Below are 23,889 nucleotides of genomic sequence, written 5' to 3' on the forward strand. Positions count from 1 at the left end.
CGTGAAAATTAATAGCTTGTATTATATCTTTTTAATATTCCTTCCCAGTACATTGTCAAATCATTTCATCTGTGTTTAAATGGATCAGTGGTTTTCATCTTCAGTTGTTTCCTCATTCCTCTTTTGTTTTTTAGTAATCCTCTGCTGTTTGCAGGTGTTTTAAAAATTATAGTAGGAAGTCCTTTTGTTCATTGTTTTTTTTATTTCATTGCATAAGATTATTATAAAGTTGGAGGTTAAGGACATGCACCACATTTACAGATCTATGTTGTCTCACTGCAACTAAAAAGGATCCCATCTACACATTTTATGAGTTACATTACAGACGTGGCAGTGTCGTCATTTGCAGCTAATCAAAACATGCCAGTTGAGCACAGATTCCCTAAACACGTGTATCAGTATTATTGTCATGCAAGTCACTAATTTCAAACTGATGCATCTGTTACAATGATCGATGCTCAAGATGGAAAGATCCATAGGGAGGCTTTCAGCTTTCCATTTAGTGCTAAAGCAGAACTGAACTCTATCAGATGTATTATTATTGTCATTATTATTTAATATCCCCTCTGCTTCCCCTGCACACCAGCCACTTAACAGAAAACACGAGCATAGACCTTGTCTCAAATTGCTCGCCATCGGAGTGACGGACTAGACACCCAAGTGACAATAAAACACATATCACTAAGAAGATGACCAGGATCCTCTCGGCAAGACTGTACGAATCCTCAGGTAAGGAGGGCCAACACATTGGTGGACACAGAGGAGTTGGGGTTTGGTTTTGCTGTTGAAGTGTAAACATGACAGTACAGCCGTAAGTTTTTAAGGAAAAAAGATTCAAGGAATGTGTTTGAGCACTGATACTTTATTAGCATGGACACCAAAGCATGCTAGACAGAAAGAAGTATGATGCAATATATTGCAAACACTAAACAGAGAAAGGATAGATCAACCAAACTGTTGGTGTAAATTCCTTCTTCCAGACTGAGTTCAGATGCTCTGCAAATGCTGGGTAGTATCTAAGTCTTGCATGACCTCAGGCTTGTATTAGCCATGCTTCCAAGCTCAGGAACGTCTTTATTTCGGCAGTGCTCATATCTGCAGCTTGAAATCTGTTCTTGTGCTGTTTCTGCAGGACTCACATGCCTGACTTCCAAAAAAATAAGCCTGGCAGCCAAGGCTGGGACCTACTTATCTTTAGGAAAGCACTTTCTTCATTATGCTGTGCAGAGCACAGAACTGCAGAGATACTGAATTCCCATGAAAAACTTATGTATGTTAATTTTCGGCAAAGGCAGGGGATATTTTTTTGTGCTTCAAGGTGACCCCTGGAGTCCAGTGATGGTCACATTCATTAAGCAGCAAGCTTTCCTCAGCAAAAGCTTACGTTGTTCAGAGTCATTTACGATCATCAAATATTTTACGTTCTGTAGGGAGCATTTGAGTTTCCTAAATGACACTATCAGCTGGTGTCTGCAAACATCGCAAAAAAATCTCATTTCAATGAGTTACCATATGAGGAAAGATGAGGTAAATGAGTCACAGCTTCACTTTATTATAGATCAGCTGAGACACTTGATTTACTGAGGCTTACCTGTATGAAAAATAATCAGAGGCTATCAAGGAAACCCAAACTAATCCAACCCACGACGATCTCCCCACAAATAAAATGTACTAATAAATCAGGGCAAGTATGTAAATGTGCCCCTACAACGCTTCTATTAGGAAAACTAAAATCACAAAAAGCTCAGTAGGATGTGAAAACTGTGGTAATGTCGGCAATATTAGTCTAATTCATAACACAAGGAGCTGTGACATACATTCTGCCCTTACAGCTGGCTAATTAGCCAAGATGGAGAAAGCAATTTGACAAAAATGTTGATGTCTCAGTTTCCATTTTAAAACTTAAAATGGACATATTTTTCTGTTTTTATTGAGCTTCACTGATAAATATAGAGAAAAAGATAGATAAAAGGTATTAAAATCTTTATTATACTATTTACTTACTGAACAACGAATTTAGAAAATCAAGCAACTCAAGTATACTGCTTTTAGTAATAAATTACATAAAAAGCTGGTTTTTGCAGAAATATATGTATTTCATAGAAATATACATATTTACTATAGGGAAAGCATCTCTCACTAAAAAAGAGCAGAAAGGAAAATATGATAGAAATACTTTGATCAGAAGTGGTAACAAGCTATTCTCAAGAAAATGACAGCATTTTTTCATTGACAGGCTATTCAGCTGGATCAAGGAAAGGCGCATGTCAATACCACTGAACAACTGCGGTGAAAATCACCCTCTTAAATGACCATTACCGTATCATGATGTCCAGGTGGCAAATAAATATCCACGGAGAGAAGAGTGCAGACTCAGACTTTGCACTGGCGAGAGTTGTACCTCTAGAACTTCAGTCCACAACGGATCAATTGAGTGCTGCTACAATTTACGTAAGTCAATAAACTGAATATTATCAAAGCCAAATTTTTTTAAAGACCTTGATTCTCGCCCCTTAGCAGATGTACAACTTCAGTGCTTTGTTCCAGAAAGGCTTTTTTTTTTTTCTTTTTTTGGTGCTAACAAAGAAAAGAATCAAGTTCCTTCTCCTTGTCGAAAGATTAATGATATAAGTCCACATGGAGGAAGTTATGCAAGAAAGTTTTGTATAAGCACACTGGTTGTCTTAAAATGTTGTGCTCCATTTTGCTTGATGTGCACAGGCTATTAATAATAATAAATTATTGCATTTAGGACAAAAATACAAGGAAATAATTTATAGCAAAATCTGCATTCAAAGCCATCTCTCAGCTTCCACAGGTCACAAATCACGGAAGAGACATTTAAGATTGATTTACAGGGAGATTTTCACATTACCATAGATACATAAAAATAACAGTCGCCTTCTGAATAACTGTCCTTCATCCTAATTATGCAAACATATCTCTGGTAAAGGATACGATGTTTTCAGAAAAAAGACTTTGTAAGTCAGAGAGGAAGCTAAAGTATGCAAAGGTTGATAATAAATGATATTTACAAGTGGTTGTTGTTACTCACATATTTTCCACGCAGACCAGACAAAGAAATTACACTACAGGACAAACAGAGATCTAAAGTAGGCAATGGGACAAAGTTCCCATCCTTGTGGTGACAATATTGGTTGTGGTGGATTCATAGCAACAAAGCCCACTGAGCTCAGGGGAAGATCTCTGAAAACAACATCTCAAGGACATTTCTTTCTTTGGGTTAGGTGTTGTCCGTGACTGTCTTCTTTAAGTGTATGTGGTCTCCGCTGGGAAAACAAACAATTTTAGTGGGGGAGTGAATCCCACCTCTCGATGTCCCATTTTATGTGTAAGAAGCTGGGACCAATTTCTTAATTTAGAGGAGAGGGAAATTTAAATTAGTTGTGAGAGATTAGTAATTAGATCCATTTGAACTAGCCGTGTTGTTCTCTGCCCTGAGATAACAATTAACAGCCAAACCTTCATGGCTGCACCCTCAGCATTAGCAGAATGTCAGTCTTGGCTTCCGGACAACTCTTCACACTTCAAAAATGTAGGAGATAGAAACTGGCTCTTTCTCAACGAAAATGAGTGCTCACCTACAGGTCCTTCTACCTAAACAGCAAACATTCATGCAAGAGCTTTCAGGATAGTTCCTGTAACCCAATTATTTTCTTTTTAAAATAGCAATGAAAAGTGGAGCAGGAACATAACTTTGGTAAGAACTTGTCAAGCTGTTCCTCTCCTTCATCCTGCCATTTCGGAGACAGGGAGGGGGGTGGTCACGGGAGAGTTGTTCTGGTACCACAACCAAAAAAATGTGCTCTGTTAGCTTTACAGTAAATGAATTGGGCATTTTTGCCCCAATGCTCTTGCTTATTTCAAGGTCAGATAGAGCAGCACTTTTCTGCCTTACCAAGGCGCTATCAATGACTTGTTTTTATCCTTTGTCCTTCCGTTGCGTTGCCTTGTTTTCATACTGGAGGTCAGTTCAAGAGCAAGTGAATTCTCTTTATCTTCCACTGACTTATCTGAGTTCTAGTGAGGTCAACAACTCCCCTCTTCGCTGCATTCCTCCATCCTGCACTTTTATCATTGCTTCAGGGATATTAGATTCCTTCATACAAAGAGCTGTAAGGATCCGTCATATGAGGAAGTTCCATCTGCTGAGACCTTGAGGATGAAAAAGATGCAGCAAGACTCAGGTGCTCTTTGGATACAGCCTGCCTACAGATCCATAGGCAATCTGCAGCAAAGTCTTCAAAGAGGTGTTCATGGGACAGTTTGAAGCTAAATACTGAGCAGATGACAATTCAAATAGTGTCCTATGCTATCGATGAAAGAATCAAGACAATCAGCAAACACAAAGTAGGACCGATACAGACAGAAAACAAAAAAAAAGTACAGGCTCTTACAGTAGAGTACAAAACAGAAGAAAAACATTTCATTTTGGCAAAAATGCTCACAATATACTCACATTGCTGCGAGTTTTCAAAGGCACATCGTTGCTAATTAATATTAATAATATTCAACTGAGGGATACATGTCCAGTCAAAAAGATTGAGCCTGACCTTATGGTACGTAAAGACACTGGTATAGCTAAGATGACAAAAGGGTGTTCTTTTACATCAAGCTAGCTCAACTAAAATTACGCAAGTATATAAGGTAACAGGCAACAATACTGTTAGCTGCTGCTAAGAAGCAGCTATCAAATTGAACTAGCATCATGCATCAGTGGAAGGGATGAGAGAATTCAGTTATGGCCAAAAAAGAGGCAATGAAAAGGCTGGTTTATGGGATCTGTTTTTGTTTTAAGAAGCTATCACACAACATCACAACACTGTCAATGCAGTTCTTCCCTTTTCTCTCTGTACTGGTCCTACTTTGTGTTTGCTGACTGTCTTGATTCTTTCATCGATAGCATAGGACACTATTTGAATTGTCATCTGCTCGGTATCTAGCTTCAAACTGCCATGAACACCTCTACCTTAGCTTGATAGAACTAACATCCTCCACAGTAAAATAAGGCAGGTCTTTCATCTGCAACTACGTTTGTTGCAGATACTCTAGTACTACAAATTCACCTCAAAATCACACAGGAAAGTCACTTCCATGGGAGGATCCAGCTAATCCTGCAAAGCCCTAAGCCAGGTTTTTACCAGCTCAATGATGTTAATAAAATCTATTCCATGAAGAGATACACCAGTAATCTCAATAAAACCAGGAACTAGTATCATGAGACAGCTACATGCTGCACATACTGTCCAGAAGAAGAAATATGACTGCATTGAATAAAGCAAGTGCGAACAGCAGATTTGAAAGCACTCACGCAAAAGTGCAGGATCCATAGAGAATACAGTCATGGAGAGTAGATAAAAGGCTCAACAGGAAGTCAGTCTGTGCACACGGGACTAGATTTCAAGATGCCATTGAGGATCTCTGTAAACAATTTCTTTATTAAGGAGACAGTTTGATTTACAAGTATTGGGTCCGTCAAGTTATCATCTAGCAAGAAGCGTCGGGACACAACTATTCAGTGTGTGGCTGGAGCTCCACGTACTTACAAAGCAAGAGCTTACAGCCCCCTTGCTCCAAAGCACTTAAAAAACTTTCATATAAAAGCTCACCTGCGTTTTGCCATTAAAGGGAGTTACTTTAAGAGGTGGAAAGTAGTTGTTGTTCGACAGCTTCCAGCACATAGAGGGAACTGAATTATTGTGTCCAGCTAGCACAAAAAACAAAGTAAGGTGTCAAAATGAAATCCCAGGAATGAACTTTGAGTTGACCCAGTAAGACTAATGCTCAGACCTGGGCAGAAGCATCCATGTGTGACCGGCAACTGTGTGATAGCTCGGTATGATGTCCTACACAAAGGATGGCACCATCACTCCTTGTACTACCCCGCCACCTGGAAGACAAATTCTTACTGACTGCAGGGAACGTTGCCTTCTGCTGCGTCCTCAGCCACAGATGAGTCTGGCCAAGAATATCGTCCAGAGTGTGACAGTGTCAGGAAAGCAGAACATTAGTAATAAGGTGTCCCTGCCATGGGTATCTTATTTGTTTCATAAATGCACATCAATTTGTAAAACAAAACCAGATTACATTCCCTTTTTATTTTTTGACCAAATAGAATTATCTTCTATGGTTTGAGCTTTGAGGTCTCATCCTTACAGTAATGAAATTTAATATTTTATTGCATATTGACTTATAGATTGGACAATCATTTCTTTATGGGATGCTGATTTACAATCAGGAAAGTGGTAGTCTATTGTCCAGTAATTTGCTTTTCATTTTCTGATTCTGCAAATTAACTTTCCTACTAAATGAGGTGTTAGGCTGATGTCAATATTTGCAGGTACTCCACAATTATACTGTGTTTGCTAAATCACATTGCTTTAATTCAAAAGTCATTCTGATTTCCATTTAGACTATGATCATGCTGGGTGCGTAGTTCTCCAGTAAATGTGTCGCATGCCCTCAGGTCTCATGGAGTCAATGGCATTAGAGATCACTCAGCTGCCTTCAGAGCTGAGTCTCATTTATTCAGGAACACCATAATGAGAGGTTAAGAGCTAGGTTTATGCAGTGTGGATTGTAGACAAGTCATCCAATTCTTGCATTTAAGGATCTCCCTTCTTTTTAAACTGTTTTCATAGTGGGAGATTTCAAGGTGAACCTGTATCTCTTGTTAAACTAACGTGTCTTAATTTTCTGCAATTTTTAGCTTCAGTGAGGTGGTCTCCAGCCTTTCATCATCTTGAGGAAGGAACAGCTATCTAATCAGCTTGTCTGAAGGAAATGCCTTTTTAATGAGTCCAAGTTTCCAGCAGGACTCAAAATAGCAAGGCAGGAAAGTCAGAAGTGTTTATAGAAAGAAACTGCATTAAAACTGTTAGCATCATGGTATCTCGGAAATGACAGCTGCTGATATATCCACAAGCTGTCCCAATCTCAACCGTCCTTACTGCTGGACACCTTTGGCTGGCGTGCATACTTATACCCCCAGTCTACAACAGCAGATTATTAAAATCCTTTCCTGTCACCTCCCTCCTGTACCAGCTGATCTGTAGGGTTTTGCACCAGAGAATCACAAACTAGAATTTCAAAGCCCTCCCAAGGAAAAGCATCTTGGTTAGAGCCCAGGGATTTCTTATTTACTTATATGTTCTTTCTTGCCTTTTGAACGTATCTCAAGTTATTCCTTATTTTCTTAACATGTAAGCTTCCCCTCAGAAAAATGCACCAAGTAGGACCAGCCACGGTTGCAGATCTGGTGGCAATAGGACATGATTTACACCACATTCAAATCCATTTTGGCAGCACAAGAGCTTTCCTTTCATTGAAATGTCTTAAAGCAAATGAAAACTGGCCTCGACATGGCTGCACTGTCCTGGACAGAAATCCAATTGGGTATAGTCCGAGAGTGATAGCTGAGACAGCTGTGCCTGATTTTTAACTTCATTGGCAAAATTTCGAATGGAGCAGAATGCAAACCTCTCAGGAACGTTATTATCCAACTCCTAATGCAGTGCTGTGACATCCCCGCAGCCACGTGAAAGTACCTACTCCGGCAGAACAAGCTTCGACCTGGCAGGCCAAAGCAAGCATGCCCTGAAGGTGACTCTCAAGATGATGTTCCTCAGTCACTCTTGCAATTAAACCAGATTAACAGTGATTTGTGGGTTGCTTGGCACCAAGGGCCACAGGACGGGAGAGAAACCCTAACACCGCACCGCTCAAATAGGTGTATAAAACCATAGCCACGGGGGAGGGTTGAGGATGCAGACATGCGGGCAAGTATCAGACTCTAATAGCTGCTCCTGACCTACGGAAGTGTGAAAAAGCAATACAATACACAGTTGCCCTACAGAAAATATGCAGAGCAGTTTTGGTGAGAGAAGATAATAGTTACGGTTGCAGCACTGCTTTGGTTGGATTTTTTTTTAACATACACCACAGGGACCATTGTTTTCTCTTTGCACCTGTTCTTGTGTACTCTTCTGCATCCTCTGCGAGAATAGGTACACTGGGTGCCCACTGCTGCTCCAGTGTGGCTGTACTGGATGAGGCACACATTATCTCCCTGGACTCCAAAATATGTCCGGAAGCTTTGGGAATACTATTCCAACGGCAATTGTAGAGATGCCTAACGATACGGATCAGCTGCTTGCCTTGGCACATTTCACAGAAGAGGTTTCCACCAGCTCTGCTTAAGGAAAATCATCCTCTAGCGTTCCTCCTCCTGTTACCAACACTGCTGATGGTTAAGCTTAGATTTTCTTTTTAAGTTTGCACTTTTGCCTCTTGAGATATAAGATACCAATGAGTGCTTCACTAAGGCCCTCATCCTTCATAGCTCTCCCTCAGTTCTTCTGTGGTAGCTATAAACCCCATAAACCACAGGCACTGATTCCCGACATGGATGAAAAAGTTAAGCCTGCTTAGTACAAAAATTTGTGACTACACAGCTAATTTCAATAATATTAACCACAAACAAGAGGGTAAAAAAGTAACTAGAGCAAAAATTCTTTTAGGATGGTGACAGATGAAGAAAACTCCAGCTGCTAAGGTTACTCAAAGGTGAATGTTGATACGTGCCCACAGGTACCCAACAAGGAGGTGTCCAGCAGACAAGATGTAGTAAGACTGTCTCAAGGAAGCAGATTTTAGCATCCAACCTTATCTGTGGCAGCTCATTGCGTCCCAGCTATGAATGTTCAAGTGTTTGTAAAAATCTGACAAGGCATCTGAAATTTAATACAAATAATTATTGGGGGGGGGAAGTTGCTAATGCTTTATTTCCTTGGGGGAAATAGCTGAGAATTGCATCGGCAAAACTACTGAGTTGTGGAGAAAAGGGACTATTCTAGCTATAAAGTCCCTCTTTGTTCTAGGTTAATGATAATCCAAGAACATTAGCATTCTGCACATTAGTAGTTACAGTTGAGTCAATTTAGACCAGAAAAACTGTTTGGGTATAACAACAATTCGCTATTAAATCCAAACAGGTCACTTGTCCATCCCCGAAGCACAGTACTGAGATCTCTCAGGAATGTTGAAAGGTGGCAGAAAACAAACTCAGGTCTACTGACATATTGGAGTGGAGATCCGAGACCCTCATTCTTTCTTTCAGCAGAACAAGCCATGAGGAATTTTTCTAAAGGAAGTAAGTGCAAGTATACAGCATAAAAGACAGGAAAAAAATCCAGGCATTCTGTCTCTTCGGGACAGAAATTTAACTGATAATTTTATTCTGCTGCCATAAACTAACTAGGCAGATGTTTCAGATAATTAGCATTAGAGTCAAATTTTCTAGCAGCTGTTTTCCTTGTGACAGACAAGCAGTATATCTGCTTCCTCAGCCTAGACAAACTCTTCCAACAGGATGTCTAAGATGGGATCGAGACACGTGATGGCACTTGCGTGTATCACATATATATTCAAGAGCTTTAAAGCATCGACCTGAATATTGGTGACTGTGGTATGTAATGTGCAGAAGTTTATTTGGGTCTCCAGATAGACTCTTGGTGAATTATATGAGTTTTCAGAGATTTGATGCCTTTAGCACCTAACGTAGAGCAGGCAAAGCTGACTGGAAAGACCAGCACGCCCCCAAATATCTTTTTTTACAAGGAATTTTAAGACTTCTCCTGCCATAATTCTACATGCTCAAGTGTTCTAAGAAACATCCCTATATTTTCACTTATTGAAAGTCTGTTACATTGTCCATCGTGTTTATAATCCATCACAGCAACCACTTGGTGTAAAGCAACTGTCTAGCTAGCTATTTGAATTAGTCTGCAAACCTACCCATCTAGAGACAGAGACCTTTCTAGCTTGAGAATTCTCATAGCAGAGGTCCTTAAGTAAACATGTTACAAAGATGAGCACTTACGTAGTCTAAAGTGATTCCAAGGAAATGAGCTTTTTTCTCTTTTGGTGGAAGAACCAGTTTTCCCTGGATGGAAAACAAACACCTTATGAACTGGCAGGAGCCTGTATGGATAAGCCAGTTTTTCATGACCTCATTTGAGGCCTCAGGAGGCTTCTAACATGCATCTTGCAAGGTGCACACTGTCTGAAAGACTGATATATATCTCATTAAGTCTAAGACCACTCAGCTACAAGCACCAGAATGTTCTCCCTACTGATTGTTGATAACGTTACCTCAGGCCATCAATGTTGGAGACTGTGTCCCTAGGGTAGATAGGACTAGTGATACCTTCTTATATGGCCCAGAGCTGCTGGAAAAGCTGTAGCAAGCCAAAGTTCAGCATGGGAGGGAGCTGCTGGTAGCTGTTGAGCAAAGGGCAACAGTGGACCGTGCCAGGTTTCTAGCGTTTCTTACTGATGACTGCCTGCAGTTCTGCTAGGGCAGTGTGCATCACCTGGGTTCTATAAAGACACATCGACCTGGGTGAAGCCTCTGCTCAAGTCCAATTTTCAGCATCGTATTTATTGAAGGTACTCACGTAAAAGAAGGCCAAAATAAAAAGCCCCCAAACAATGATACTTTGGCGGAAGAAACTCAAAAAGGGGTGCTGGGGGGAGAAAAAAAGGGGCTACTTTAAGATATCAGTTCTCTTGACTTCCTGGTGTGATTGGTGATGGTGTGATTGGTGATGGTGTGATTGGTGATGAGCGGCTTATGCCTTGAAATATTAGAAGGTTCTAAAGGTATCTCCCTAGGTGTTCACGAGTTTCAAAGCCTCAACCACCTTTGAAAATGAAGTTTAAGATCCAAATCATGTAGTTCTTTATGAAAAATCTATCCTGTGCCCACAGAAACCTGTTCCTCTCAAAGGCCACAGACATCCCAGCGTTGCAGGGATGAAGTACCTAAACTTCCACATAACTGGAAGTTTAATAACAGAGAGAAGTGAGGCAGCAGCCCCCAATGTGGACCCAGAAATGAACTGGAAAAGTGCACTTGAAGAGCAAAGCAGATCAGGTTTTGCTATTACACCAACAAGGAATGTGATCTGTAATAGTAGAAGTGATGATTACCGGTTTTTAAAAGAAGATCTCTCTTGAAATTAGAACTCGAGGTGGGAACGGCAACAAAAGCCATCATCAGAACGACACGTGGCTGGGGACACGAGGCACCGGGCTGAGGGCGAGCACCTGCCCACGCAGCAGCGGTGCAGCATCGCAAAACACCTACTGCCGGATATTTTTCTGAACATGCAATTTTTATACAATCTCCCCCTGCCCTTTAGAAAGGCACACTCGCAGGAGTATGAAGTCAGGGTACCAAGCCCAGGATGCCAGGACGGAGATGGGGACCAGGGCTGTTTGAGGGCTGCTTGAAAAACTTGAAGGAGCCCTGTCTGGGTGTGCACTGAGAGGAACCGGCATGGGGCAGTGGGGGTGTGTGTGTATGGGGGTGTTGCACTGGGGGTGTGTAAGGGGGGTTGTTGCACGGGGTGGGTGTGGGGTGTTGCGCAGAGGGTGTGTGTAGGGGGTGGTTGCACAGAGGGTGTGTGTACAGGGGATGTTGCACACTCGGGGTGCGTATGGGGTGGTTGCACAAGGTGTGAGTGCACGGGGTGTTGCACAAGGTCTGTGCGTGCAGAGGGGGTCGTTGCCCAGCTCTGTGCGTGCAGAGGGGGTCGTTGCAAAGGTCTGTGCCTGCAGACTGGGTCGTTGCCCAGGTCTGTGCGTGCAGAGGGGGTCGTTGCCCAGGTCTGTGCGTGCAGAGGGGTCGTTGCCCAGCTCTGTGCGTGCAGAGGGGGTCGTTGCAAAGGTCTGTGCGTGCAGAGGGGGTCGTTGCCCAGCTCTGTGCGTGCAGAGGGGGTCGTTGCCCAGCTCTGTGCGTGCAGAAGGGGTCGTTGCCCAGCTCTGTGCGTGCAGAGGGGGTCGTTGCAAAGGTCTGTGCGTGCAGAGGGGGTCGTTGCCCAGCTCTGTGCGTGCAGAGGGGTCGTTGCCCAGGTCTGTGCGTGCAGAAGGGGTCGTTGCCCAGGTCTGTGCGTGCAGAGGGGGTCGTTGCCCAGCTCTGTGCGTGCAGAGGGGGTCGTTGCCCAGGTCTGTGCGTGCAGAGGGGTCGTTGCCCAGCTCTGTGCGTGCAGGGGCTGTTGCCCAGGCTGTGTGGGGAAGGGGTCTCTGCCCGGCTCCGCGCGCTGCTGCTGCCGGGCTGGGTGCGGGGGAGCCGCGGTGCCGCCCCGCCCGCCGCGCAGCCCCCGCCCCTCGGCGGCGGAGAGAGGGAGCGCGGCAGGGCGAGGGGAGGAGAGAGGAGCGGAGCGGAGGCGGCGGCGCGCTGGCCATGGCAGCAGCCCGCGGGCGGAGAGGCAGCCGCCGCGGGCTGCCGCTGTGATTGGCACGCCGAGGAGAGGAGGAGGAAGGCGCGGGGCAGCCGCCATCCCGCAGGATGCCGGGCGGGCGCGGCGCGGCGGGCGGCGCGGAGCTCCCGGGGGCCGGCGCGGCGCGGCAGCGCAGGCGGCGGAGGAAGGTGTCCTGCTTCTCCAGCATCCAGCTCTTCCTCGTGTCCGAGTGCGCCCTGATGCTGGCCCAGGGCACGGTGGGAGCCTACCTGGTGAGTGCCGGGGGGAGGGGGGGCGGCGGCGGGGGGCGCTGCGAGGGGATGCGCCGGTACCGCCGGGGACGGGAACTTCGCTCGGGGCGGCTCGCCGGGCAGCCCCCGGCCCCGGGTGGGCTTCGAAACCGACAGCCCGGCGGGTTGGAGGCGTAAATGACTCAGCAGTGCGGAGGGGTGACCCTCGTTGCCGTCCCTTTCGCTGGTGCCCCCGGTGCCTCTCGCTCCGCGGGGCTGTGGCTGCTGCGGGCGCGCTCGCCCGTGCCTCGGGTCGCGTGCCGGCTGTTCCAGTTTATTCCGATGAAACACCGAGGAAAAATACTAATGGGGCATTTACTTCGTGCCTCCTGCCTTGCTGATGTGCTTTGCCCGCTGCGAGAGGTGCGGCGGTGTGAAGCGGAGCGGTCCCGTAAAGGCGTTAAGGAGAGAGCGGCCAAAATGAAGACTTTGCGCTGAATCTGCATAGCGAAATGTGGGGTCAGAGGCAGAACTGGAGTAGAGGAGTTGGAAAGATGTCCAAACGGCTGTGCCTGTGCCTTGGAGTATGCACCGAGAGAGGCAGCCTGTGAAAACGAAGTCTTCTTCCAGCAGATGTAAGTGTATAGTTGATTTAAATTTCTCAAAATAGCCTGCTGGATTGGAGAATTATAGTTTCCATGGAAAAGAAATGTATTCATAATCTCCGAGGTTTTTTGATGCCATACACGTAATGTATTATACAGTAAGTGTAAGATCTCCGCATTCCGTACTTGTATTTGGTATTTAGCACCGCTCCTCTCTCACATGCTGTAACTACTTATGCAAATTTGTACTGAACGTGATCCATAATTTTTCAAGGTATGTGGCTAAACTAGCAACGGTTAATATTCTCTATTAATATGAGATGGAAATTAGCAGTCATCTCCATGTAATAATACACATAAGTTTAGTTTGGAATGTATTTGTAATGTATTTATAATTACGAAGGAAACTACATCACATCTGTTGGCATAAACTAAGTAGTTCTATACCCTATGTGAGCACAGGTGGATGTAATTGATTTTGTAGGAGCCAGACAGGAACATGCTTTTTTTATGTGAGTAATACCTTAGTAAGTAAATATATTATTTCCGATGAGCTATTTGCAAAGTGAGCTGTCAGCGTGAATGAGTGTGGGATGATCCTTTGTCAAAGTAATGGCCAAGGAAGAGCCCGCTGAGGTGATGTCACCCAGTGTGCTGGAAGCATATGGATCCACTAGGGAACTGTATAGTGGCCCAGTTCGCTACGGTGTCGAAGCATAGGATCAGCACGCCAAGCATGGCATTTTCCTCAAACTCCTTCCCATTGCTCTCTCCTCACTAGTTCAGTATTTCTTCTCCTATTTCCCTCAACTCCCGTGCATGCTTTGTCCTGCGCTCGCTCTACCTTGCGCATCGCAGTCCCGCTGAATAACGCCACCGCTGTTGTGGCTCCCGGAGTCCTGACTCCCTCCGCTGAGGGGTTAACTCGACTGAGGTGCTGCTGTCTTTGCCCTCTGCCATTCTCCAGGACTGTCCGCATGACATCATGCCCCTCTCGCCAGCTGGATCCACAAACGGGAACAGACAACTGGTCAGTAGGGGGAAAAAAAGCAAACTAAACTCAGAACAATCCCCAGCGTGAGTGAGCAGTGGCCCAGCTGCACTGGGCAAGTGTTTCTCCTTTCCCTCTATAATTTATTTGCCATCATTGCAAATACCACACGGTTCTTCGTACAATGAACAGATGCAAATGTGGAATTATCCTTGGAGGGTAAATCTGTGCTTATAGTGAATCTGGATGAGTGCCGTGCTTACAGGTGTAGCAGAGGAGTGAAAGCAGGCTTAAGAAAGATGCTTATTGGAAAGTGTGGAGTACCTAATCATTTTTGCAGACCAAGCGTCCTGTGGGGCCACGTGCTGCTCTCAGGTGCTGCCTTGGGGGTGAAATCAGTGGAGGCACTGCAGAGTTGCCCAGGTGTAGCTGCAAGTGGATATTCATTTAGTCGGGCTCCTGGGATGAGCAGGGGTGGTTGGGCTGCTCCCCGAGGGACAAATTAGCAGGCAACACAAAGCGGAGAGCAAACAGAAAGACAGATAAATAGGGAGATGCTGCAGAGCACAGACAGAGTGTGTAGTTCTGAGCAGATGAATAAACTACTAATTTTAGCCTGACAGCAGTAAGCGAGTGCTGTATCCGTAGTTCTGCTTTGCTTGGCCACATGTGTGACTTTCCCTAGTTATTTGTAACTCGGGAAGAGAAACCTTTTTTTGCATTATACAGCGTTAGTTTCCTCAGTTTTTGTCTCCCTTGTTCTGCACAGGGAGACCATGAGGGCAGAAAGTCGGCTTATTAAGAAAACAAGGCAAGGGCTTGGCTTCTTAGGAATGATTGAGGAGCTCAGTTTTGGTTGAGCTTAGCTTTCACATCAGTACATTTAGAAGTGGATATTGTTCTTTCTTTTTAGAGATGTAAAAACTCTTTTTTTCCGTGTTCCTTGCACAATAAACTAGCAGTACCCATTTGAATATATGTACAAAGTAGACATTCATTCATTATGCGGTTTTGAAGCAAAGATCATTCACTTTTATTTGTTCATAAAACATTCTCCTTGCCAACAGGGCTTTATAAATAATAAATGCTGATAAAAATCTATAAAGTCAAATTCTTTTCCCACAGAACTCAGCAGTGAAAATACCCCAGGATGCCAAGAGTGGATATCTGTGGTTAATTAGTAAGGTATTTGTAAGGTTCTTCATGTGAGATTTTAGAGAGTATTTGATCAATGTCACGTTCCAAAATATTTATCAATTACTGTTCCTGCTGTTTGGGCGATGCACACGTTCCACAAAGGCTTGGTGCCATGTCGTGTAGTTTATGCAAATAGAAGCCTGCACTGCTGCCTTATTTTCTGGGGCTGCTGAATACACCCTGTTATTTGCATATTCTTGTAAGGTTTTGTGTACGCATTTATTTAGCTTCATCTAATTACTCCTGCGTGCTTTTGGAAACTTGAATTTCCCAGCAACTGCAGTGGCAGCAGGGAAAATGCTGCCTGTAGTCTGCAGGAATTCCTGCTGCAGAAGTTACACAGGCTTTTTTGCAGCAACTTTTAAAAAGCCCAGAGGATTTCCAGTCAGTTGCTCTCCTGCAGCGTATGTCCGTGGATTAAAGAGCCAAGCGTTACTGGTGCAGATGGCACCAGGAGGGAAAGGCTGGAACCTCTGTTTTCCAGCTGGAGCCCGGTGCCTTTCAGGCAAATGCAGCAGTGTGATCAGTCATGCCGGCCGTGCAGAGATGAGGATTTCGATAAGGCCGATTCGCATACCTTGGGAATGCTTCCGTCCCTATCCCTCCCACTCCTGAATTCCTACAGGCATTACATTTTGGAATATTTTAGCTGGTAATAACATTCCAAGTGCTCCTGATGGTAAATTGTCGAGGCATTTCATCGCCCTGCCAGTCAACCCTCCTGCCTAGCCAGTGGTGAAATCATTGCTTTAGCAGAAGGTGAAGAGCTCCAGGTTTGACAGCCACAGTTTGTGGAGCAGGAGCGCAATTTAATTTTCTCTCCCTAGCCTTTAGCCTCAGTTCGCTTCCGTTCAAACTGACCTAGTTGCAAGCACCCAACATCTGCCAAAGTCACGGGCTTCTGTAGATAGAGGGCATGCATATGGGAAGCACGTTGAGAAACAGTTATTTGATGTGCTCCGTATAGCTGTTTTTACGGAGCTTTACTGAGATGTCTCTGTTTGCTGCAGCTTTGAATGCAGCCATTCATGTGTTTTATCAAGTGATAGAGGATGACTGGCCTGACCATGAGATGGAAAGGAAAATAATTGGTCCCTCCCAAGCAGGGTGCATTGGTGTTTGCATGGGAATGAATGCCAAATTGTTTTGTGTTTTGCTGAATGAAAACTTTTGAGCTATGCTTAACTTCCTGGCTAGAGCTTTGCCCAGGCAGCGGCGTTTGACTACAGCTTGCAAAAGCCCTCTAAAACTGTCTGCAGGAACACTAGTGCTGACTATGTCCAGGTGAAATTGTGTTTGCACGTGTTCTCTGAGAAAGGCTCCTTCTGTTCAGTTTTTATTGCTGTTGGGGTTTGGGAATTAATAAAAATCTTAAAATTCCGTCAAAGATAAATACAGAAGTCAGTCATCAAAGGGTTTCTGCTGGAACAAACACAAATGGGGGGTTTGTGAGGTGGACACCAGGGAACTGAGGGATTAAGAGCAGAACTCTGCATGTGGATTTATAAGTTGCTTTGCTCTGAAAGCCTTTTCGCTCCTGTGTTAAATGAGGAAAATATATACTGTTTTCCTGTTACACAAGGCAGTTTTCTCCTGTTGTAGAGACTCAGGCAAACCCTCCTTGAAGTCAGTAGAGAGGTCTGCATGGAGGATGTCATTAAAGGCAATTCTAATATAAGAATACTGCAGTGCTTCAAAGCTTTCTGTTGTGCTTGGTGCTGTACAGTAGAATTTTCTTCAGTATTTGTTGTCTTGGTAGACTGGGCAGGAGAGATGTTGCAGATGGGGAAACTGAGGCAGAGATTAAGAGCTTGATTCTGTAGCTGAAGCTGTTGGTAAAGCTTTTGCTTGGTTAACAGCAGCAGAGCCCAGATTACTTAGGCATGGGCAGAGAAAGAGTGCGGCTGAGCAAGGAATTCCAGTTTCAGGTGCTTCAGTCCAATGACTTAACTGCAAGAGCAGTTTTTCCCATTGAATTTATTACTGTTTTTATTAAAGTATTTATTTTCCTAGAATAAGAATCTGCTTTAAAATACTGCTCTCTCTTTTTTTTTTTTTTTGTTTCCATCCTCAGCAGTGCTGAGTAATAAATTAGCTGTAATGCTCATAATTTATTTGTCACTGGAGTATTTAAGGAGGGAAAAAAAAAAACCCCACAGAGTGAAAATAAATGTTTTGGTGGGGATGAAGATTGCCAAGCATTGGCTGGTTATTGCTTACAGTTCATTTTCCCTTAATATATCTTTGCTGGCAATGTTATTTCTGGAAAGTTGTTTCTAGTATGCCTTTCCCATTAGAGAATATTGTCTGCTCTGCAGCTGAGTTGTGCAGAAAGTTATTCTAAACTACGTCTTTAGACTGCATTTGTATTTCTTCTCTAAGAAGCCTTTTGGTGGTTTTTTGTGCGTCTGACTGCAGGGTGGAGGAGAAACCAGATCCTGCTCTGCGTTCTGGTGCCTTCAGAGCCCTCCTTTGGGGCTTGGATGGGGAGTGTGGCATTGACTTACTAACATAAAAACTTTGTGTGTTAGTAGAAACAAATTCCAATTCAGGTGTATGTTGGACTTTTGAGTATCAGGAAGGCTTGTGAGTAACTGGCATTTATGCTTTGGTTTAAGGTTTTCTCTTATTTGCTACTAATAGATGAAATGGTGTAGAGATAACGACGTGTTTATCTCTTACGTTGTATATTGTGTGCCGTTTGCAGAGTAAATTGAAACTTACAATCTGATGCCTTCTTGGTTTAAAATGCATTTAAAGGCAAAATTCACTTGATGTGGGAGAGGGTGGACTAATTGATTTTAGTGTTTAATTTTTTTTTTATTATTTTCAGCAGAAAGTTTGGCAGTTTTTTCCCTTTTCTCTGGAAGGGCCAAGTAATACTTGTAAGCCCTGAAAGAAAGAGCAGCCTGTTAGAAATGTTATGATCCATTGTAAAACCAACGTCTCATTTCTTTTGGCCAGCCTTTGCTTCCAAAATCCCTTTAGCATTTGCGGTGTGCCTGCGTGACAGCTAGCTCGCAGAGTTTTAATGGCCTGCAGCGTTAATGCAGCTGAGGTTTAAAGGGACCCCGAATTAGATCAGAGAGTACCTTGGTTTGAAGGTCTGTATTCTTGCTCGGTAACTTTATGCAGTGCATCTCCTGAAATAGTAATGTAGCCCCTGTCCCAGAGAGGGCTCAGTTGAACTGTGATTCCTCTCCCTCTCTGCAAGGGAGAGCAGACGTGCCCTGTTTCCCAGAAAAGGGTGTGTCTCAGGTTGCATGGATTTTCCTTTCCCCTATATTCAGGATATGGTAAAGGACTAAGCGCCAGCTTCTGTTCTGCTACAGCAGTGTAAATTTATTGCTTCAAAGGAGTTACTCTGCAATTCATCAAGACGCATTTGTGCTCTGTGTATAATAATCTAAAATGCTTCCTTACTTGTACGCTCCTTCGCCTTTAGTTATTCCTTCACAGTACCCAGATTGAACTGGCATACTATATAGTGGGTGAGGTTCCAGCTTGAACGAATTAGTGTAGCTTTGTCTTCTGATCAAGACCAGATGAAGCTGCAAAGTGATATGTTTTAAACGTTATCCAAGGAAGCTTAAATGAACACATGATAATACTTTGTGTAGTAACTCCTTTAAGTGAAGTTTGGAAGCATTTTTCCTAATGCATAGAAAAATGGGCCACTGATTTTGATTTACAAGGTTTCATTATAGCTCTGCAGCAAAACCAGGACTAGAACCCCAAGAGTCCCGTCTCCAGGTCACCTTGGAGCAACCATTAGACTCCCTGTCTCTTTGTAGATACATACTGCAATGCAAATAGCATTGCCCGCTCTGCTAACTACAGGTTTTGCACTGCCATACCTCACACGCTGTCGATGCGATCAATAGCGATAGCAAACTGCTTAGGGAATTCCTGGTGTGTCTGGCACTTCTTTCTATCCGTGCTTGGAGGGCTCTGCCCTCTTATCGGAAGCATTCTATAATATTTCGAGAGATGGTCCCTGCATCCAAGATGTTTCAGTTTGAGTGGATGGATCAAAGCGTAGAGAAAAAGAACTGTTCCTTTTCCCCAGGTTTTCTCCCAGGTGGAGATGCAGTTGTAATCATGTAGAGATGAAGACCTACGGCGCGCGTATGACTGGATCTGCCCCTCCTCACTTAGCGAAGCTTGGAAAGACCTCAGAACTAAAATCAGGTTTTGTAAATTCTCCAGTTAGCACTTTCTCTTTTACAGCTTTCTTCTGAATGTGATGTGCCTCTGCATTTTAATACTTAAATGTTTCCTACTGAAGCGAGGGAGGCAGGGCACCCCGGGCTGGTGCGGCACACTGCCCCTTGCATTGAAGTTGCAGATCTTTTACTGGGGCTTGTGTTGCAGCTGTGCTTGAACCGCTCAGTTTTAGATGACTGCTTGTAGCATAAAAGCAAAATATTTATTTCTTTTTTTTTTGAATGTTTATCATCGTTATTTGTTTTTTTTCCCTTGGTTTGGTTTTGTTTCTCTTTTCTGTTGCCTCTTCCTGCATTGTATCCTTTCTCCTCTCCAACCAGCCAGCTGATATCCCTGTATTTTTTAACAGCTTTATCTTTTTGGTGTTTGCAGCTATCGCATGGATGATTTCTGCATGTTTGCAGACCCAGTGACTTTTAGATAAGTGGCTGTGAGGACAGGTGTGGGAGCACAGAAGTTGTTTTTCCATGCTACATAATGATCTAATTTTGGGGCAAGGATTGCTGAAATTGTCTTATTTTTAATATTTAAATGTCCTTTTAAAACACTTACCATGCTGTTCACCTGTATAATTCATAATGCCTTAGTTTACTGAAAGTGCCAAAAGACTTCAAATTCAGTTTTGAGGTGATCCATAAAATGACAGTGAAATTTTTGAAAGAATCTGGATAATTCGGTTGTATTGAGGTCTTCGTGACTCACCCAGCATTATGGTTTCTGAAGCAACTATGTCAGATTTGCTTTCAAGTTGGATTTTTTTTTGGTGCTTTGATGTTGCATCTGAACCCAACATTTTCTCTAGTTCGTGTTTTTGTTTTTTTCCTAATAAAGGTGGTAACTACAAACTCTACCACAAAGAAACTGAAAGCAAGCTTGTCTGTTTGGGAAGAGTTGTGGGGTGTGAAAGAGTACAGAAACCTTTCAGAAATGTTTTGCTATTAATTTTTCAAAACACACAGTGGTATATTTGTTTTTCTCCCACTAAAAGTTACATTTTTGGCTGAATTGAAATCGGCATTAATTTGGGGTCAATATATAAGAAATGGCCTTGAAGTGTATTTTAAGGTGATACTTAATAGTTTCATGCCTGAAGCGTTGAAATAAATGATGTGGGATTGCTTTACAGTTGAGGTTCCAGGTAGTGGTTCCCACTATGTTCCTAAAACTGAAGAATTATTCTATACATTTATGTAAGGTGAAAGGTAAGTATTTTTCCTGGAGCCAGCTTGGAACCTGTATTAGATGGAGCTTTGCATGCGCTCACGTGGCCGGAGGACAGCAGTGATGGCTATTTTTGCCATACCAGGACAGACTTCTGAGTTTTCTGTGGTTTCAGCTTTGTTTCATCCCTTTCATCCTCCAGAGGTTTAGCAGTGAATGAGAAAACACCGTAACTTCATAGGATCGCAGCACATCATGTTAAACAATGAATGGTCTTTGTTTTCTCCAGTAGAATTTAAACAGGAAGAGGTGCAAGAAGTTTGCTTGGGGTTCTTGTTTTTTATTTCTGAGGAGGATATGAAATAGCTGCTACCTCTTTCCACTTCTCTCTTCATCCTTGTGCAGACATGGTTAGACACATCATTAGCAATAGACCAGAGAGGTTTTTTTGAGCATTACGATGCTGGAGTGTGAGCCAAACCTCACACTTTGGCTTGAAGAGAGTCTCTGAAAGGCTGCAGGAGGATGGCACGTGCCTCGCTTGATGCAGCAGCAGGACCAGCCCCCGGCACCTCTGAATAGTACCAGACCTGTGTGTGTCTATACTGAGAGATGTCCAGGGAGAAGAGAGGCAGCATTTGAAGCTTCTGAAAGAGAAGATAAACATACTGACTAAAAGAAAATTATTTTGAAAAATATGAAGGAGAAATGCCCCCAGTGGTGCCTTGCTGCTTGTTGTGCCGTGCTAATGACTTTCATCTGCTGGAAACATGCTTGCTTCTCATCCTGACATGGTCTGAGTGTTGCATGATGTATTGAGATGCCAGATTATGAGTTGATCCTTTCTCTGTAGCTGGGAAACAATGGAAAAACAACAACATGCAACTAGGCCTGGGTTTTTAATGAGGAGAACTTGAGGTTAGATTTCCAGTTTTTCAGTCCCGTTTCAGTTTGTGTGATGGGCAGAGAAAGCGCTGGGCATACAGGCCATGTGTGAGTAATAGCAGGCAGCATTTTTAGGGCTTACCAGCAAAAGAAAACTGTGGTTTTGTTTTTGTCTTGATCAATGTAAAGGGCTAAGAGCCGTTAATTACAATGAGCCTTTCAGCCTCTGTATGAGATGCGCACTTTGTTTCCTGCTGCCTATGGCTAGTTATAATGCAGGTCCTTATGTCTGAAGTCAGCACAGCTGCTAGCTGAGAGACGGGAGCTTTAGCTGAAGGGATGCCTTGTCTAGGGGTGCTTGTTTGTGAAGGGCAGTGATGTTAGTTTTGTACTATCAGCTGGTTTGGGTGATCCTGTAGTCGGTGTCGTCTGAGGTGCTCACTGCAATGAATGCCCACTGAGCTCAGTTGTGTTCCTGCAGGAATCTGCTGCTTCTTGTGGTCTTGGGCTTTGGTCCAAAGAGAGGTGCTTTGGCCCCAAGTTTGTATTTCTGTCATCAAAAGGTGCTATCAAAACCTACATGGATAGCTTGAGCCGTTGGGTCACAGTGCTATGAGGCTAGTCTAGGTTGGTTATTTTTTTTCTGTTTCTTCTCTTGCTATAATCTGTGATCTTCAATACTATTAAAAATGTGTGTTAAAGGAGCTGGCTTGGGGTTACTGAAAAGCTTTCCTGTAGTCTTTGGGATTCAAACCTACCAACTTTAAAGAATTGGAGAGCAAAGGCTGAAAAGGAAAAATTGCAAGTATTCCATGGAGCTAGATAAACTGTTCACTTCCAAGAGTTTATTTGCTCAATTGAGGCCACTTCTGCATTGACAAATCTGTGAGTGAATGGATTCCAAAAACAGCTTGGGAGTTATCTGATGGCTATTGAAGTTAAGCCACGCTAGCAGACCATGTGCTAGAGGCACAGCTTTGTGGGTTTGCTGTGTTATTTGGCACAACAAGCTTTCTCAAATGCTGGCCCTGTACTGAAGTCCACTGTTTTCCGTGGATTAGGATGTATCAAGGCTGCTGTGTTGCTCTTAATCTCAGTGCTAGCTCTGACCAAGAAGGCAGAAGCTTCAAATTTCTTCTTGCTGTGTCTTGAGAAAGCAGTTGGTGCTTATGGTGTAGCCTCTCGTAGCTGAGATGGCATTTGTTGATTTGAATAATTCAGCTGAATTCAGTGCTGGACAAGCTTTTTACCAGAATTTTTGTTTTGTCTTCTTATTTAAATAGATCCCTAATGAATTAGTGTAATTGTGTCTGATGACTCTTGGGAAATATTAGATGCAGCATCTAGAATCAGTTCTCTGCCCTTTTCAAATTTCATACTCTCTAAGTATATCTTTTGAGCAGTGTCCAGGGCCCCTTGTTGTTACCTGAGTTTTCATGATGCTCCCACATTAATAAGTTGCATCTTTGGTGATCTGTGGGCAGGTGTCCAGTGAGCAATTGGTTAGAAGAGTAATAACTTGGATGTAAATGTAGATGCAAAGCTCTCTGCTTTTCACTGCATTGCTGTTACCAGAGGGCTGCTGGCAGGAGAAACTGGCTTGTTTTCATCCAGGATAGGGTCAGGAGTAAAACAGCTGAGGACTCTGTAGTTGGGATTTTGAGTCAAGGGAGAGAGGGTGGGACAGTCTGGCATGGAGGCAGGAAGGCAGAATTTAACTTCTTGGAGATCTCCTTTTACATATGGAGAAAATCCTTTAAGCAGGGTTACAGAAAACAGTCATTATATGGCTTCATTGAATTGCATTTCTTTCTTGTGGAATCCACAGTGAGTCTGGCAATCCGGTATAAGGTTCTATGGTCTCATGTCTGAATTCTTTTTCCCCACTCTCCTGTAATGTCCTAGCTCAGTACTTCTGTGTCCTCATCTTCAAAATGACATTGCATCACTTGCATGATGGCATTACATGTTTGGGGGAGTGGTTGGCCAAAGTGAACAAAAATGTTTTGCAAATGGCCTGTGGAAAAATGAGGTTTCCTGGTTTAGCAAAGGATGCCTTTTGGTGTGAATGGAGCATGTCTCATTACTCCAATGTTGAATTTGGTTACTCCAGTGTTGAAATTGACCAAAACAGTATGGATTTCTGTTAGGCATTGCATTGAGGCTTCAAAGTTTGGGGTCTTTAAGAGATGCACAGAACTTTGCTACACTGTAAGTGCAAGCCAGACTAAAATGACCTTTGCTTTCTCCTTTATTTGCCTCCTCTAGTGCATGTTGGGTAGATTCAGATACTTTCAATTTGATTCTCAGCATTCTGATTATGTTCA

General features: G+C 43.5%; 1 protein-coding gene across 4 annotated transcripts in view; it reads left to right on the forward strand.

The window, feature by feature from the left end:
* The window catches only part of SLCO3A1 (solute carrier organic anion transporter family member 3A1), a 171,854-nt gene that overhangs the window by 12,508 nt on the left and 135,457 nt on the right, over window positions 1-23,889 (forward strand). For 2 of the 4 annotated variants that reach the window (XM_054077609.1, XM_054077612.1), the window contains exon 1: window positions 12,212-12,538. The exons of 1 other annotated variant lie outside the window; for it this stretch is intronic. In XM_054077609.1, the coding sequence (XP_053933584.1) occupies window positions 12,374-12,538 (165 nt within the window). In that variant the 5' untranslated portion in view covers window positions 12,212-12,373. Of the gene's footprint in view, window positions 1-2,265; window positions 2,452-12,211; window positions 12,539-23,889 lie in introns of those variants that run through there. One more of the 4 variants, XM_054077610.1, reaches the window with a different exon arrangement.

This window comes from Cuculus canorus, chromosome 12 (genome assembly GCF_017976375.1).
Source record: "Cuculus canorus isolate bCucCan1 chromosome 12, bCucCan1.pri, whole genome shotgun sequence".
NCBI classification, from domain to species: Eukaryota; Metazoa; Chordata; class Aves; order Cuculiformes; family Cuculidae; genus Cuculus; species Cuculus canorus.